This window comes from Momordica charantia (genome assembly GCF_013281855.1).
Source record: "Momordica charantia cultivar OHB3-1 chromosome 5 unlocalized genomic scaffold, Mcharantia_2.0 BLBB01000005.1, whole genome shotgun sequence".
NCBI lineage: Eukaryota > Viridiplantae > Streptophyta > Magnoliopsida > Cucurbitales > Cucurbitaceae > Momordica > Momordica charantia.
Genome location: NW_028275163.1, coordinates 6,980,979 through 6,997,914, shown reverse-complemented (window position 1 = coordinate 6,997,914; position 16,936 = coordinate 6,980,979). Strand labels below are relative to the sequence as shown.

At 29.2% G+C, this 16,936-nt stretch overlaps 1 protein-coding gene across 2 annotated transcripts; it reads left to right on the top strand.

Annotated features, from left to right (window-relative positions):
• The first annotated feature begins 14,356 nt into the window (after nucleotides 1-14,356).
• Nucleotides 14,357-16,646, top strand: LOC111014732 (uncharacterized). 2 transcript variants are annotated; one of them, XR_002601936.2, is made up of 4 exons: nucleotides 14,357-14,927; nucleotides 15,715-15,959; nucleotides 16,100-16,169; nucleotides 16,278-16,646. XR_002601936.2 is itself a non-coding variant. In XM_022289536.2 (2 exons), the coding sequence occupies exons 1-2, from the start codon at nucleotides 14,435-14,437 to the stop codon at nucleotides 15,792-15,794; spliced, it is 573 nt and encodes a 190-aa protein (XP_022145228.1). In that variant the 5' UTR covers nucleotides 14,357-14,434; the 3' UTR covers nucleotides 15,795-16,098. The 2 variants fall into 2 exon arrangements, 1 of the variants encoding a protein (XP_022145228.1); XM_022289536.2 differs by lacking the exons at nucleotides 16,100-16,169; nucleotides 16,278-16,646 and having other exon boundaries at nucleotides 15,715-16,098.
• Nucleotides 16,647-16,936: the final 290 nt, after the last annotated feature.

Here is a 16,936-nt window from a genome sequence, read left to right as displayed (position 1 = left end):
GGAGTTGAATTCAGGACTTTGGATGCTTGATTTATTCGCTTTCCTATGATTTTTTTTTTTTTATTAGGTTGGATCAATTTGGTTGTTGAACTACAAATTTGATTCTTACCATTTTAAAATTTTTAATTCATTTTTACATTTTATAATTTGATGTTTCTATTTTGATTAAACCTCACAAATACTCCTTCGTAAAACCTACTTCTATTTCTTTATTTTTTTAGATTAAAATATTACTTTGGTTCCGGTATTGTCAACCTTAATTTATTTTAGTCTTTTACATTGATTAATTTTGATATGATCATACAGAAATCAAAATAAACATTTTAGAAGTACAAAGACTAAAATGCATCAAAGTTAAAAGTACAATCATCCGACGAATATTTTAAAAATAGTAAAGAAACCAAACAAATATTTTAACCTATTTTTTACTCCAATCTGAATATAAATACAGTTAATTAACAATGATAAACAAATAAAAACAACCGCTCAAAATGATGCGTCAATATGGTAAAAATCAAACAATTTGTGACAAATGGATTAAATCATAAAAATTACATCAATCCTTTTGAATCATCCATTTTTTTACAGCCTACCAAAGTCGACAATATGTACATGAGATTAAAATATTAAAAAATGTCAATTCATACGATTACAATTATGCTATTTAATATTTATTACATTCACCAAGAAGTCAAACTCATATCTTCCCGGTCCAAATAAATAATAACAGTTGTACATTAAATAATTATGCATTATAGTATAGTAATTAAAAACTTTTACAGCTGGCCTTTTTTTTTCCATATATCTCCTTCTTTTAAATAAGAAAAAGTTGACCAATTATTTGATAATAGCATGAAAATTAAGAGTTGCCCAAGGCTAGAATGGAACGCGGCTTCTTCTTATTCAAATCTCACATAAATAATAATATTTTGAAAAAGAAAAAAAACGAGAATTTTAAAGTTTCAGTCAACATTTCTACGTAAATCAACAAAATAATAATAATTTTTGTTAATTTCAACTTCTGTCATATTATTATTTTTTATCAAAAATTTTTATAAAATTGAGACTTTCACATCCACGAAATATTTAAGTCTCGTTATTTCAACTAAATTAGAATAAAACTTTTCATTCCTTTGATGTGTTAGTATAGGAACGAAATCAATTAGCTGAACTCATCTCAAACTTGGAATCACTATCCCAAATAATCACGTTCTTCTTTTACAGCCTAATCAATCTCATTATCATTAATTATTTTACACCTTTGATCCTTTCTCTCTAATTTATGAATAAAACTCATAACTGGACCATTTTACTCTTTTTTTTTATTTTTTATTTAGATTACTAATAATATTTTTTTACAAAAGAATTATACTGACTTTTCTTAATTTTTCTATTTAAGTTTATTAATTTAATAATATTTTAGATTAACGGCGGTTCTTCTAATAAAAATTATGTTAATTATTTTTAATAATTATTATTTTTTTAGAAGAGTATTAATTATTTTTAGTTGATTTAATTAATTATTATTCCTAATATCAATGTAAACACAAATTAAGAAAGTGGGTCCGGCAAGGTGGTGGGTCCCATCTAATTTCGTTCACCAAAAATTCCGCTGTTTTAATAATAATAATTATTATTATTTTATTTTCTTCGGAGGGAAGAAAGAAATTTATTGACCGATAGTGACAGGGCACGTGGGTTGTTGGGTTGTAATTGTCGTACTGGATTCCTGCCCCCCAAGTGATTACGTGGCCATCTCCTGAATCACTTATATCCATGCATGATGTTATGTATGTCGTCATCGTCATGCATCCATCCACCCATTCCATACATGTGAATTCTGAATAATTTAAAATTGAAAAAGAAAAAGGCCTTTGAAAAGTATTCGGCTACCGGGCCCACCTATAATTAACTAACCCCTCCCTCTCCCTTCACTCGAGAAGTGACAAAACGTTCTTTGCTGTGGGTCCCACTTGATTGATTTTTGGAGATTTGTCAAAAAATAAAAAACAAAAATACCCCAAAAAGGTTTTTCTTTTTATTTTTCTTTTTTCTTTCTTTTTTTTTTTCAGTGGTGTATATTGATTTTTAGTTGGGTATCCAAATTTTGTAGGATAACAAACATATTTGATTGTTAAAACGATTTAATGTTTTAACTTTTGTGTTTAATTATTTAGTCTATATATTTTTAAATGGGTAACCATGTACTTATTTCAACTTAATATTTATATTTTGAAATTTGTAATAATTTAGTCCATGTTCTAAAAAATCTTATTAAAATTAAGTGTCGATTTTTGTCATATAACGATTTAGTATTTGTAATTTATAGACATATTGAATCCCTCATCGATTTATCGATTTACATTTACGAGAAACTTTACAAAAATTTTCACAATATGGACTAAACTATCACAAATTTAAAACTGCAAAAATTAAGTTGTTACATACTAAAATTCAGAGACTAAATTGTTATCATATTGAAAGTACATGGACTAAATCGTTATAAACTAAAGTTCTGAGGTTAAATTATTATTTCAATGAAAATATAGGACAAAAATACACCAAATAAAATATCCCATTGAGCAATAGTGTAGTGCTTGACTTAAAACTTACCGATGATAATTCAAAGAAGGTTCTAGAGTTAACGAAGGTTGTTAAGAATAGCGACTCAGCATTTCAAAGATGAATAATCTTCAAAGACGGGTCCACTTTGGTCTAGGATGGATGCGTTTTCTATACCTAGTGAGTACCTATTTCAAGGAGAGTTATGGATCTTTTTATTTGGGCACATTGAATAATAGGACACCAAGGAAGAGAGCTGTTTCAACTACTTTGTTGGTCTAATAATGGACTCATATATAATATCTTTGCTCTGTTGAGATGATTCATATGTAATTTGATTTTGAGTTTAGAGATTAAATTGGTCATATATATTCAAATCTATCTTATGAAAATTAAATATTTTTATAAATGAATGATTGTTTCAAATAATTTATAAGAAAAAAAAGGAAATTTTGTTAATGGGTAACCCGTTTCTAAAATTTTTGTAAATATGTATTTAAAAAATATATATATAAATATAATATTTTTAAAATATTTAATCAACATAAATAACAACATTTATTCTCCTGTAAAAAAAACCGACATTTATTATATTAATAATCTAGATATTGATTATTGATTATTATTATTTTACAATGATTAATTATATAGTAATTACTGATTGATCTGTGAAATTGACATCAGTCTTTGATTAAGAGGTCATGAATTTGAATCCTGATATTTATGTGTTTTCAAAATTATAATTTTAATTTTTAAAAGTTATGTTTGCAATATTTTACATGAATTTACATTGGATGTACAACTACACTATAAATAAAACAGTGATTTGATTATTATATGTTAAGCTAAACAATTGGAGAGTTTGAACTTTTCACATTTAATGTTGGAAGATGTTAAAATTGTTATTAAATTGATAATTTATTAAAGAATTTTCTATTCACAAATTGACTACAATTCCAGTCAACTTGCTTCCATATAAAAAATAACAAATGAGATGAAGTCCTGCCAATTAAATTAAAATTATATATTTTCTTTTTGAAAATAAACCTTTTTTTAAACTCTAATTAAAAGTAATTATCATGAGTGGTTCATTGGTCTAAAAGGGTCAGGATAAACTGAAAAAATTATAATTTTTATACTTTCACGTTTGTATCAATTTTATTTCGGCTAACTCAATAGTTAAAACATTAGTAATCACAATGTCAAAAAAAAAAAAAAAAATTAGTAATCTCATTAGTAACTAATATATATATTATTTAGTATTTTTAAGAGTTTTAATTTCATATCTAAATAAAATAACATGTAACAATGTCTTTTTTTTGTTTGAGTCTTTGGCTTCGGTGAGCAAAAGCAAAGAAAATAACTATTTTAACACAAAATTTAGTTCACTTGTTCATACATTGAAGTCTAATTTTTCCATTATTATTTTTTATATAAAAGTCTTTATTATACTCGATCATACATCTCTTTTATGTCTAGATCAAACAGTGCATATTGTCCTTCCAAAAATTATATGGTTTGAAATTGGCCTTTTTTAACATGAAAAGAACTTTGATTCTTAGATATTAATTATTTTCTAGTAAACTCTTTCTCAACTTTTTATCTTCAACTTTTCCAATCTTTTAGGTAGAAAAGTGGTGGGATTCCATGGAGTTTGAAATTCAAATTCAAAATGATTATAATGGTAATAAATAAATTAAATCTTGTAGAAACTCATGATGTTTTAGACTATTTTTTTTATTTAGTTATTTTGTATAAATTTAAGTGTCAATAAAGCAAGATGTGGATAAAGATGCCTCTTTTCCTCTGACCATAAAATTTAAAAGTTGAGAAAAAAGATAGCAATAAATTTTGTATAAATAATTGATAAATTAAACTTTAAGAAATAACTTCTAAAAACAATTACGGAAAAAATATAATATACATGAATCATTGATTTCAATCAATGAGTAACTAATCTGATCTTTTTTTCTGTACTCAAAAAAAAAAAAAAAAACACTAATCTGATTTTTCCTCAAAAGAAAAAAAGGAAAAGGAAAAAAAAAACTATTCTGATTACAATCAATATTTAGTAAATGATTTATAATAAAATAAAAAGATAGTATTATTAAACTCAATAAATATATATATATAAAGAAAATATGTATCTGTAGTGATATTTTCTCAGTTTAAAAATTATTATAGTATATATAAAATTTCGTTTTGGTTCATTTTAATCCCATACTTCCAAAATGTCGGGTTTGATGTGTTGTTAAATTTTGTTCGTTTTAATTTACGTACCTTTGAAATATTTGTTTGGATTTTCATATTTTTAATACACACTTATAATTAAAAAAATAAAAAGATAATGTCATTTTTTAAAAGTACAAAAGATAAAAATAGACGTTTTGAAAATAAGGGAATTGAAATGGAAAAAAAAATACCCAAATCAGTTGAAAAATGCTATCAACTTTTATTTCATCCAGATGACATTTGGGATAATTTAACAAGATTCCATGAGAATATGATCCTATATTTGGGAATATCCTTTTGGAAGAAGAATTTATTATTATTATTATTATTATTATTTTCCTTTTAAATTTTAAAAAACAGACTGAAAAGTAATTGTAATTTAATAGTACCATCTGAGAAACGTGGAGTGGGCACATCAAATAAGCCAGTGGTGCCCAGATTTTGTGGCCAAGTGGGACATTTATTTACCAAAAAATAATGTTAAAATCAGATAATGATTGATTTGGCTGAATAAAAAATAAAGATTCTTAGAAATTTAAATAATAATAAATGATATCATTGGAGTATCATAGACACAAAGATTGACTGAGAGCCACAGCAAAATTATGGTGTCTGGGAACCTTTGCCCAGTTGCCAAAACTCTAATAAAAATTTATAATTTTCCAAAATTACCCTTCTCTTGTCTACTAATTTCTTTTGGCTTTAATCCTATTTTGTTTTAGGCTAAATGGAGTATTGTTCTAATTTAGTCTTTAATCCGTTAAAATATTTGATTTATTTCTAATGTATTGTATTTTTTTTTCAGTTAAAAATACTCTAGGTTTTAATTTGATGATAAGGTATTATTACTCGTCTATAAAATTTAAAACTTACTCCTCTCATATGATTTTGTATGTCGTAAACTAATTGAACCTAAAGTTGACCGTTGTTATACAAAATTGATCCATTAAAATGATGAGAAAATATCTACCTAAGTAATTAATACATTAACTCTTTCCTTTGAGAGGGAAGGTAATTCAAAATTTCCCCTCACATTTGTTGTATTAAAACAAATGTTTTAGTCTTTGATATTTTAATTAATTCGGAAAAAAAAAACTTCAAAAATGTAATCCATTGGAGAATGAAATTATAAGTTTGATCTACCCGCAACATCATGAAATTACTAATATCTCTTTACCCATTCAACCATAGGTATAAAGTTTTTTCAATATTAAGCAATCTTATTTACTATTATTCTTATCAAACCAAACTCTAAACAAAAATTAGTGTTGTTGATCCAAGCCTAATTTAACAGATAAACTACTAATTATCTTTTTTGAAATCAAAGTTCAGTCTTACTACCTCTATTATACTAAAAAATAATTTTTTTTTTTAATTCATTTGGTTATCTCCGATATCTTATAATTGTATATTCCAAAAATCCATGCCATAAATTGATTGACATTTGGTGGATCGATTTATCATAGAAATTTGGTGGATGATATTATTGGATGGGCATAGTTAGTTTTATTGAAAGAACATATTGAGACACTTAGGAATTGATATATTGGCAAGAATTGAGAATTATTTGGGTAATATCTGGCTAAATGCCGACATCAACAGAAGTTTGAATCCCTGCCTAAAAATATTATATAAAATCAAGCCTTTATTGGTGCTATACAGTAAAAAAAAAAGAAAGAAACAAGAAGTTGATGGGTGAATTTAAAAAGTATACGATTAAATGAATAAATTTTGGCCACTTAGTAAATGCCACGTTACATAGTTTAAATATGACATTTGAAATTATATTTAAGACGAGTAACAAATTTACATGTGTCTTCTTTATAGCTGTTCGATGACATCAGCTAATTAGATCAACTCATGAACTCAAACCCATTAAATCCATGAGAAGAAGACTCACAAAACTCTATAAATAGAAGGAGTCACCCCTCATTTAGAACATTCAAAAGGAGATCAGAATAATTGGAGATTCGGAACTAACAAAGCATTTAGAATCATCTACCAGCATTCAACATAGCGTTGAATTGGATATTTTCTATGTCATCAACAGAATGCTCAAGACTTCGTCAAGCTACAAGCTACAAGTCGAAGTCGAAGAACTTCGTCCAACTATTAAGCTAGAGACTTCGTCAAGCTACAAGCCTAACATAATTATATGTTAGAGATTGTAGCACTTATACATACATACAAATCAAGTTTATTAATTTGAGTTTCTCTTCCTTATAATAATGGTATATTTTATTAAAGACAATGGTACCCCTACGTAAACGAAAGCTTGCTCTTATCTAAGGCTTTCGCCATATACCTTGATAGAACACACCCGCAGATTAAACCTCCGAGGGTCACCACTTCTTTGTTCGGCACTCGAGGATTCACCTCCTTATCTCCACTTGTCTGTTTTGGGCATAGTCCTCACGGCTTTGTTTTTCGTTTCACCCAAAATGCCTTATACGAATGGAGATAATTGGCTTTCCTTATATATCATATACCATGGATCACCCCTTTCCCTAACCAACGTGAGACTTTATTTGCACTCCTTACCAATCCAACATATTTTAGGTATATATTAAGTGGTAAATCTTTTATTTTATGAATTAACGTGTCCCATTTCATCAAATTAAAACCTTATGTCCAATAACTAATATAAATGGTTAGTTATAAATCTAGCATAATTTATATAAAATATTGCAAAAATGCCAGGTATGAAAATAAATTACAAATAATTAGAACAATGATACGATAAATTAAAAATGCTTTTTTTTAGATAGTAAATTAGATGTTATACAGTAATATTAATTAATTAAAATGTCGAAGCAAGCATAGTTCAACAGTAATTGACATAAATTTCCAACCAAGAAGTTGTGAATTCCATCCCCACCCCTATCCATTGTACTCAAAAGAAAAAAAAAGTTAATCAATGAATTATGATTATAATTAATAAATATTTTTATATTGATAATTAATATCTAGTTTAACACTGGATTGATGTGAATCCAATATACAATTAGATAAAACGAAAACACACGCCAAAGTGACCCTAGAGATACTATTAGATAAAACTAATCAATATTTTTTTATATTGATTTATTTAAGATCGAAGATTTCTTTTTTTTAGAGAGCTTGATGGAAGAAATTCAATACTTAAAGGATTTTTAATAATGATTTTTATTGTTATCTTTTTAAAAAGTTTTAATCTTATTTTCTATATTGATTTTAATTTTTCTAAATTAGGGTAAGAACTCGATTGATTTTTTTTAATAAATTATTATTTCTAAGTAATAGGTGATCTAGTCACTATGGTGTTTGAACCCACTCTCCGAAGTCCATCTTCATTTTATATAATTAAATTATTATATAGTTATATTGGAACGAAATAACGTGTTAACCTATTTTTAATTTTCTTTTAATGTCTATACAACTTTTAATAATTATGTAGACACATGTTTCACTACCTATCACACAATGGAAAAGTCACATGAGAAAATGTGAATGTATTATTGTTATTGTCTTGTTTTGTCTTTTTTGGAGGTGTGGGGGAAAACCTTTCTGAAAAGAAAAAGGAAAAAAAAAAAAAAACTAATTTGTCTTTTGAGTTTTAAAGTAAAAAGATAAAGGGAAAAAAATCTCTATCCTCTTTTCAAAGCCACAATATATACTTTATTTTTATATATGAATTGAGAGTTGATGATCATGAGATTCCCTCGTGCATCTTTCCTCAAAAGTAGTCATTTCTCTTTCTTCTTTTTTCCTTTTTCTGTATATCTAAAAAATGAAAAAATAAAAATAAAAATACTTAGATACTTATCCATCAACGTGATTTTATTACACTGGTTATTAATAAAAATTTGATAATTATTTAAGTTATTGAAAAATAAAAAAAAATTTCTATGCCCCTCTCTTACATGTAAAAAATTTAATGATACTAAACAAAATATAAGTATTAACCGATCAACATCGTCTTAAGAATATTGAAAAAGTAATTTGTTTTTTTTCTCCTAGGATTCCTTTGCTCGGAAAGCAAACTCAAACCTCAATTGTGTCCGCATGTGTCCCTCTCTCTTGCATACGTTATTCTTTCAGTATTTACATATATATATATATATTATTAAATTAAAAAAAATACTAGGAGTGAAGATTCAATCTCCTCATCTTTCGATCGGAAGTTACAATGTCCTAACTAATTCAGTAATGCTCAAATTATAATTTCTGGTTTATATTTTAGTTTTTGGGTTTTGTATCCAAATATGAAAATAATCTATTGTCGTTTGCTAACGTTTCCATTCTTTGTTTTCCGTTCCAATTTTATTAAAAAAACCTAAGCATTTGCTAAATGTATATGTTTCTTGTTTCTCATTTTTCATTTTTCATTTTTTTTTCAAACTTTCTCAAAATTATATTAAAATTTTGAAAACAACGGAAACTCATTTGGTAACGTTTCAATTTCTTGTTTCTATTTCTTCCTTTTTAATAAAGAAAAATGAATTGGATGAACGTCCATGCATTCAAATATGATTAAACAATCATTTTATTTATGTTTTGAAACAAATTGGAAATGTGAACAAAGGAAGAAGAAAATAGTTTTGATTATTTCCAAAATTTCTATAATGTTCCGAGAAAAATTACACAGTTAGTTGCAAAATACTTAGATTTTTTTTAAAAAAAAAATTGTAAACAATAAACAAGAAACAAGCCGGAGCTTTACCAAACGAGTCCTAAATTTCTTGTTTCTTATTCCCATTTCCAATTTGTTCCAAACATAGAACAAATACTATTTTATCACTATTGAATATTCATGGGTATAGGGAGTCATACGATTTTATTTTTCTTTGTTAAGAAGGAGAAAACCAAAATAAAAACAAAAAGAGACTCCTAATTCCTCTCTCTCCATCACTTTTGAGACTACATTAATAGAAGATGACCCAATTTTCCTTTTCCCTCTTTGTTTGTTAGAGTATTTTGTTTCTATTATTTCAAATAATATTATATTTCTCCACCCATATTGTCTTGTTTTATATATTTGGTTCATGGGTTTGAGACATAATTAGTATGATGATATGACCTAACTCCTCCCCTTATTTCTTCCCACATATAAAATTTATATATGTTAAAAATATTGTTTAATTATATTTTTATATATATTTGTTTGTAGAAGTTTCACTTTTTGTAGGTCTCAAAAGTCACACCATTTTGCTAGGGTTTTGATTCATCACGTGGGTCAGGTAGAACATTGCATAGCTTTAGTCAAAATGGCTAACTAAACCCTTTTGTAGGTCTCATTTTCTTTACCAATTCCACTTTGAAAGTAATAATGCATCACAAACAACACTATGCCATTTTATATTGTTATAATAATGTTTTAAAACATATTATTGATATATCTTTTTAGAATATAATAATAAGATTAAATTGCGAATGTGGGTAGAGATTGAATTAGGTTCAGTTATTTAAATCAATTTGATTAATTTTACGGAGATCATTTGTAATTAAACAATCATATATTTTAGAATTTAATAATAACTATGATAAAAAAAAACTACTTTTGCACCTATGGCAATTACTTTCACATTTCAATTGATAAAAAAAAATATGAAAAGAAAAACTTTCACATTTCAATTTGGTTCCAGAAGTTTTCAAGAGGCTACCATTTAACATGTGAGAAGAAACCATACCCTTCTCAAGTGGTAGATAAATAAAGAAGATTTATTGATATTATCCAAATTTTAAAATTTTAGTTCACAGGATGTTATTATGTATAAAAAATATATGGTGACAGTCAAGAAATGGGAAAAAAAAAGATGACTCCCTAAGGAGTGATCATTAATGTGGTCGGTCAGTGTCGATTTGGAGCCGAAATTGAGATTTGAGGGGGTGAAACTGAGATTGATATGCTGACCATGTCTCGGTGCCAAGCAGTTCTCGGCTTCCGGCCTAGAACTGTAATGGTTCTCCTCGACCTTTGTGCAACTCGATCCGATCCTACCTTGCCTCGGCCTTCAATCCAACATTAGGTCCACGACGAAACGCACCGGTCTAGAAGTCCAGATCTCTTGTGCACACTAGAATTCAACTTCTGTAATTCCTAAAGGTATTACGACTCGACTTCTATAAATAGGAGGGAAAACCAAAATCTAGAGGGATGCCAAAATACCACTCTTCATATTCAACTACTCTGATTCTGACTTAAGCATCAAAGCCTATGGGGTAAGAGTCACACCGGTCTTTAGTACTATTTGGTTTTGTAGGTTTTGTGGATCCTTTCTATTCTTGAAGATTGGTGCGATTTGACGAGATCCATAGATGCCACCGCATCAACATATATATTTTTTAATTTCCTGTTAGATAATGAGTGTCAATTTTTTATATCGCCAGAATACTGATTGATCTAGTATCGATCATAGGCTTTCTAAAACTGATTGACCGATTTCGATTCTGTCAATTTTCGTTTGATGGGCTAGGTTTGATCACCCCATTCCTAGGGCAAAAAACTCTCAAAACTTCCTTCTTTTCAATAAAAATTAAAAGGTTAACATTTAAATATACTATTGAACTAAATAATAATTTTATGTGTACTCCAAAAAGGTAATAATAGTAATTTTATAGTTCAATATTTTAAATGCTAAGCAAAGGAAAATTGTTTTTAAAGAATTTCATTTGGATAACATCAATGTCATCCTTACGGTTGATTTGAAAGATTATTTTCCAATAATTAAATAAGATTTATTTTTATTTAAATTACATCCAAATCCCAATAATAAGTCAAATTCAATGTTAAATTAACATTAATTTGTCACCATCCAAGTATAGGAAAACTCAATATAACAACGGAAACTACTCATATAGTGTAAAAATTAGTATATAACAATAACAAAACTAATGGTACAATCAATCTAATATTTATCATTAAGTCCTTCTGGTCAAGCTTTCATTAAATTAACCAAAAGAAAATCTATTAAGAGATATTTACAAGTTTAACCTAGAGAATTAAGAAAGTATGTGTTTTGATTTATTAAGGGCAGAAATGAGTTAATTTAGATAAAACTTAAAGATAATTTTTTAAATTAAAAGTCTCATATATGTCATTTTGTAAGGATGATCTTACAGAAGGTGGAATTAGAGATGGTTTTCTTGTCTCTAACCCTACTTAGAATTTCAATCTTCATCCTAATCAATTTCTTAATTTTTTAGAAATCGACAAGTTTAGGGTTCACCATCTAAGAAAAATTCCATTGTTATTAATAGTATGTCAGAAACATTAGACTATTGATTTTTTAATTTAGTTCACAGAAATTTGTGAAATTAATTTGTAAATTAATCTTGTTACTCAAGATAATTGAATCTAAATATAAGATAAAACTCTACTCGATATATTGAAAAATAGTAATTTGAAGCCAAAATTGACAATTATCTGTTACATGAGAGAAGATGAACCTGTAATCTTTGTTAAAATAAGAAAATAGACAAAAAAAAAACCCTAATTTGCAAAAAAGAGGGAAAAAAGACAAAAAGGAAGATGATAAAGAAAGGGGAAAAAGAAAACAAAATTAAATAAATATATATATATATTAAACAAAGAATTGCAATCTATTTGGCTTTTTCTTTTGATTCATGAACTCAAGATATGATCAGATTGGATTACCACGTGTCAGACCAGCACGTGCCGGATCGAATGGTCTAGATTTTGTCCAATGTTTTTTTAGAAAATTAAGACAAACACTCAAACTTTTAGTGGATAAACATAAAATTCCTATTCATCCCTATCATTTTATTATTGGTTTTGTCTGAATTTGCTGTGAGTTTGAACAAAAAAAATATATATATATACATAAAGTAGTTTGTAAAATATTTTGAAATGTATGATAGTTCTGTAAATGGTGTTTGAGATTACGTTGGTAAATTTGCAATACTATTTTTGATATCTTACTGTTTGTCTAAGTCATGAACTGCCATAGTGTTGGTGTGGAATTTGACTCCCTTATGACGATTCGGTTGATTAAGGATGAAATCTCTACCTTTGGTGACGGATTAGGCTGATTGCTGGAAGTGCATTCTCTTGCTTCCTCCTTTGAATCGATTTCGTTTGGCTATATCCATCGTCCCTGCAACAAACCAGCTCACAATTTGGCGAAAAGAGGGTTTTGTCTTTTGATACTGTGTTTTGGGTCAGTCCGTGGTTTCTGGACTGTGTAAAGGGAGATTACCCTTCAATTAATGCTCCAGGGGCTTAATTTAATAAATTTGCTTTTAAAAAAAAAATTAAGAATATGTGTAATTAAATTGAATATTTACTCATCATGAGTCTAATCTAAAAATAATAAAGTGGGTGTTTAAAAATTACAATGACAATAAATAACCATTTGATAGGAGTAGTTTTAATATAATGTTAAAAAAAAAAAAAGATAGGAGTAGTTTTAAGCTAGCAAACATTATTTAATTAAGCTTATTTCTTCCTTTAGCTCACTAAAGTACATCTTTAGAATTCAAAATAGTAATGTGAAAATTCTACCAGAGGGCTAGAATATATTATTACCCGACTGTGATCGGTAAAAAAAAAAAAAAAATTACCTTAAAAAAGTTCACCTACATTGATGTGGTGTTTATTGAAGCAACTCTAACGATCAAGGAACATATAATGGTATAATGATAATAGAACTGCGAAAGAATTCAACAAATTTCAATTTTATGTCCACTATTTCCAAGTAGCGTGCCTCAAAAGATATTGAAAACTAATACTTGATTGAGATTTGCACCCTGAATCATGGTGGCTTTTAAGTTCGAGCCTAGTAAACCATGTTATGATAGGTGAGGTATATATTAGGATGAGTTAATGAGCATTCACGACGACAACTAAAAGTAAAGACGTGTGCCACTATGCCTCAAGTCGAATAAATCTATGAACTTGCCCTGATCAAGTAAATATGTATTGTGTAAAATTTTATAAAACATGAAGATTATCATCATCGGTACCATCTCTACAATGTTATGATCCAAACTAACATAAAACATCAATCTTTTGAAAAAAAATACGGCTAGAAGAAACTCGATCTTTATCAGCAACGAACTCGAGTTTGTTTTAAGCCAAATGTATATCATCAAAAGATATCCTCCATGACAATTTTATTTTATATTTCATTTGATCGAAAATTAAATCAAAACGAAAAGGAAACAAAATGAATAATTCTCATCACAAACAATTATCCAAAAAAAAAAAAGAAGACGAATGGTATTTTGGTAACATATGTGGATATGCAATAAGTAAGAGAGGATCAAACATCAAACACCACATGTCGGGTGAGTGGGCCCCACACACCACGTTGTCCTTCTCTGATTGATGGAATCTCCTGTCCCCACTCAACCTCGTGGCCCCACTCACCATTCTTGTCATCATCCCTGCTTCCACGTACAGCTGTCCTGTCCACGTCATCTTATCATCGATTCATCATCATCATCCATGCCATGCCATAACCTCACATAGATCCAAAAAAACAAAAAAGAAATTTAAAATTAAAATTAGAAAAAGAGATAAAAGAAAAAAAAAAGGTTCCTTTTGCTATTCACTCAGCTTTATAAACGAAGCCTTGTGTCCAGCTCTGTTTGCGGACACGTTTTATAGAGAGAAACCGAGCAAATTTGGGAGGTAAAAATGAAAATGATGAGCAATTTCTTTAGCGAATCTGAATCTTGGGTTTCTTCTGTGAATGGAATTAATGAAGACCCAGATGATGAGAGCTCGAGAGAAGAGGAGGAGGGCTCTGATTCCGAGGACTCGGCCGAAATGGGGGCGGGGAGGGAACTTTTGGAGAAGAAGATGAAGAGGAGGAACCAGGTTTTGCTGAAGGGGTTTGTGGAGGCGGCCGATGAGGACGATTTGATGAGGACCAAGAGCTTGACGGATGAGGATCTGGATGAGCTCAAGGGCTGTTTGGATCTAGGGTTCGGTTTCAGCTACGACGAAATTCCGGAGCTCTGCAACACCCTGCCGGCGCTCGAGCTCTGTTATTCCATGAGCCAGAAGTACATGGACGACCACCAGAAGTCGCCGGAGAATTCGCCGGCATCGGCCTCGGCCTCGGCGCCGGCGGACTCTTGTTCCTCGGTGTCGAGTCCGATTGCGAATTGGAAGATTTCCAGCCCTGGTGAGTACTTAGTTTTATTTAGAATTGAGCATGAGCTGATTCTGTATCTTAGTTGCTTGAACTTCCATTTGTAATCCCTAGATTTCAGGACAATTGCTGGAAACAAATTTGGTGGTCTGGTTTCTAAATGTATGCTTGAGTTCTTGTGTTGTTTATTAGAATTTAGAGACTAGAACAGATTTTTTAAGAGCTTAGAGACTGATATGGAGTAAATAAATTTGAGAATTCAGAGATCTTGGCCTGAAACCTTCAATTTGTTTTTTTACTTCCTTTCTAAAATTATGTGTCTGCTTCATGAGGAGGGAGAAGGGACTTCATGATCTGTTCAATTGAGTCTGTTTAGTTTTTTTTGTTCTGTACTGATATTGAGTAAGGGCAAAAGTATTGAATTTGTCTTCACTCTAACCTGTGCTTATCACTTTGAACTCTTGGAGGAGGGTCCCAATTTTTACCAGAGAGAGTTTCCAATTATTGATGACTGTTCTATGTGTGAGTTTGTTAAAGTTATATTGAAAGTAAAAATAAAAATACTCTAATCTATAACTTGGTGTGTGTTTGGCATGCCTCCCAAAGAAGAAAGTAGTTTTTAACCAAAGCACTTTTGAGTTTAGTAGTGATTTAACATAGCTTGAGAATAAGAGATGTTCAGAGATGTTCAAACGTCGGTCTCTGCTGATTTACAACCTCGCAAAGATTAAGAACATATCGAGAAAAAAGATGTATACCTTAGCGTATAACTTGCTTAAGTTTTTTATATCTCAAAAGGGCATTTCTTCTAAAATTACAGGTGATCATCCGGAAGATGTTAAGGCAAGGCTCAAATTTTGGGCTCAGGCAGTGGCCTGTACTGTTAGATTATGCAACTAAGAAGACCATGAAATGGAAGTTTTGATTAGGCAAAGAAAAGCAAATGCATCTTTTTGCACTGGTAACCCTTAGCCTTATGGTCGACGACTTTGCACGCCTCCGAACAAACGAACGGCCTGCTCGATGTGTCTGACTTGAAGAAGATGAAGAAGAAAAATGTGTCAGGTTTGAGATTTAACCATACACCAAAATGAGTCTGACTAAGATAGATTTGTAAAATAATTAGTTCTTTTTGTAAATTCGAGAATAAATTGATCATAATAATGTCAATAAGTTCATCAATTCTATATCTCCTTTTTATGCAGTGGTTTGAGCCTAGCTTCCTTCCATAACACACCCAGTCTCTCTTTCACTGACTTTTTTGCATATGCTAAGGTAACTAGACTAACTAACTATGGTTAACTAACCCATCAAGTGGTTACTCTCTTCTCTGTTTTGACCCCATTATGAAGGTAAACTAACACTGATTTTACTAACTATCAGGTTTTTTTCCAATGGGAAGCAGGAGAGAGTTCATTCTTTGTTGTTTCAATGTCTGAGTGGGGAAATTTTTTGGTTATGATTTTGGGTTGTGGATGAAGATGGTAATCTTTTTTAGTTTATGCCATTCGGCGACTCGAAATTAGGGAGCGGGGAATGTTATGTTCTCGACGTTGTCTCTACTACAAGTGTAGGACGGTTTTGAGTTGATTGGGAGATGGCAAGGTCGGGAGAATTCTATGAGCTATTTTGATAACAATTTTGTATTTAGTTTTCCTCTCGACCGAGTTTTTTAAGCTCTTGTTTGGATGCTAAAAGAAAAAGTAATGACTTGTAGAATTTTTATGATATTGGTACTATACCTTTGGAATATTTAAATAGTGCTTTTAGTTTCCTTTAAAATTTTAGAAGTATTTAAATAGCACTTTTGGAGGAAGCGAAAAAATAATACTTTTTTTCAAATATATTTTACATTAAACACTATTCTCCAATGTTTCTTAAAATGACGTTTTATTCAAAATTAAATATGATTGTCATAAAAAAAGAGCTTAAATATTCAATAATTAATTACTTGTAGAAATCATCTTATTACGATATAAAATGTGAGAGAGATGGTAGACCTAACACCAAATTGTGATTAAAATTTTATTTGCATTAGATAA

Coding starts and splice junctions, on each gene's coding strand:
- LOC111014732 (XM_022289536.2), top strand. CDS start 14,435: ATGAAAATGATGAGCAATTTCTTTAGCGAATCTGAATCTTGGGTTTCT. Junction 14,928..15,714: donor TTGGAAGATTTCCAGCCCTG/GTGAGTACTTAG, acceptor CTAAAATTACAG/GTGATCATCCGGAAGATGTT.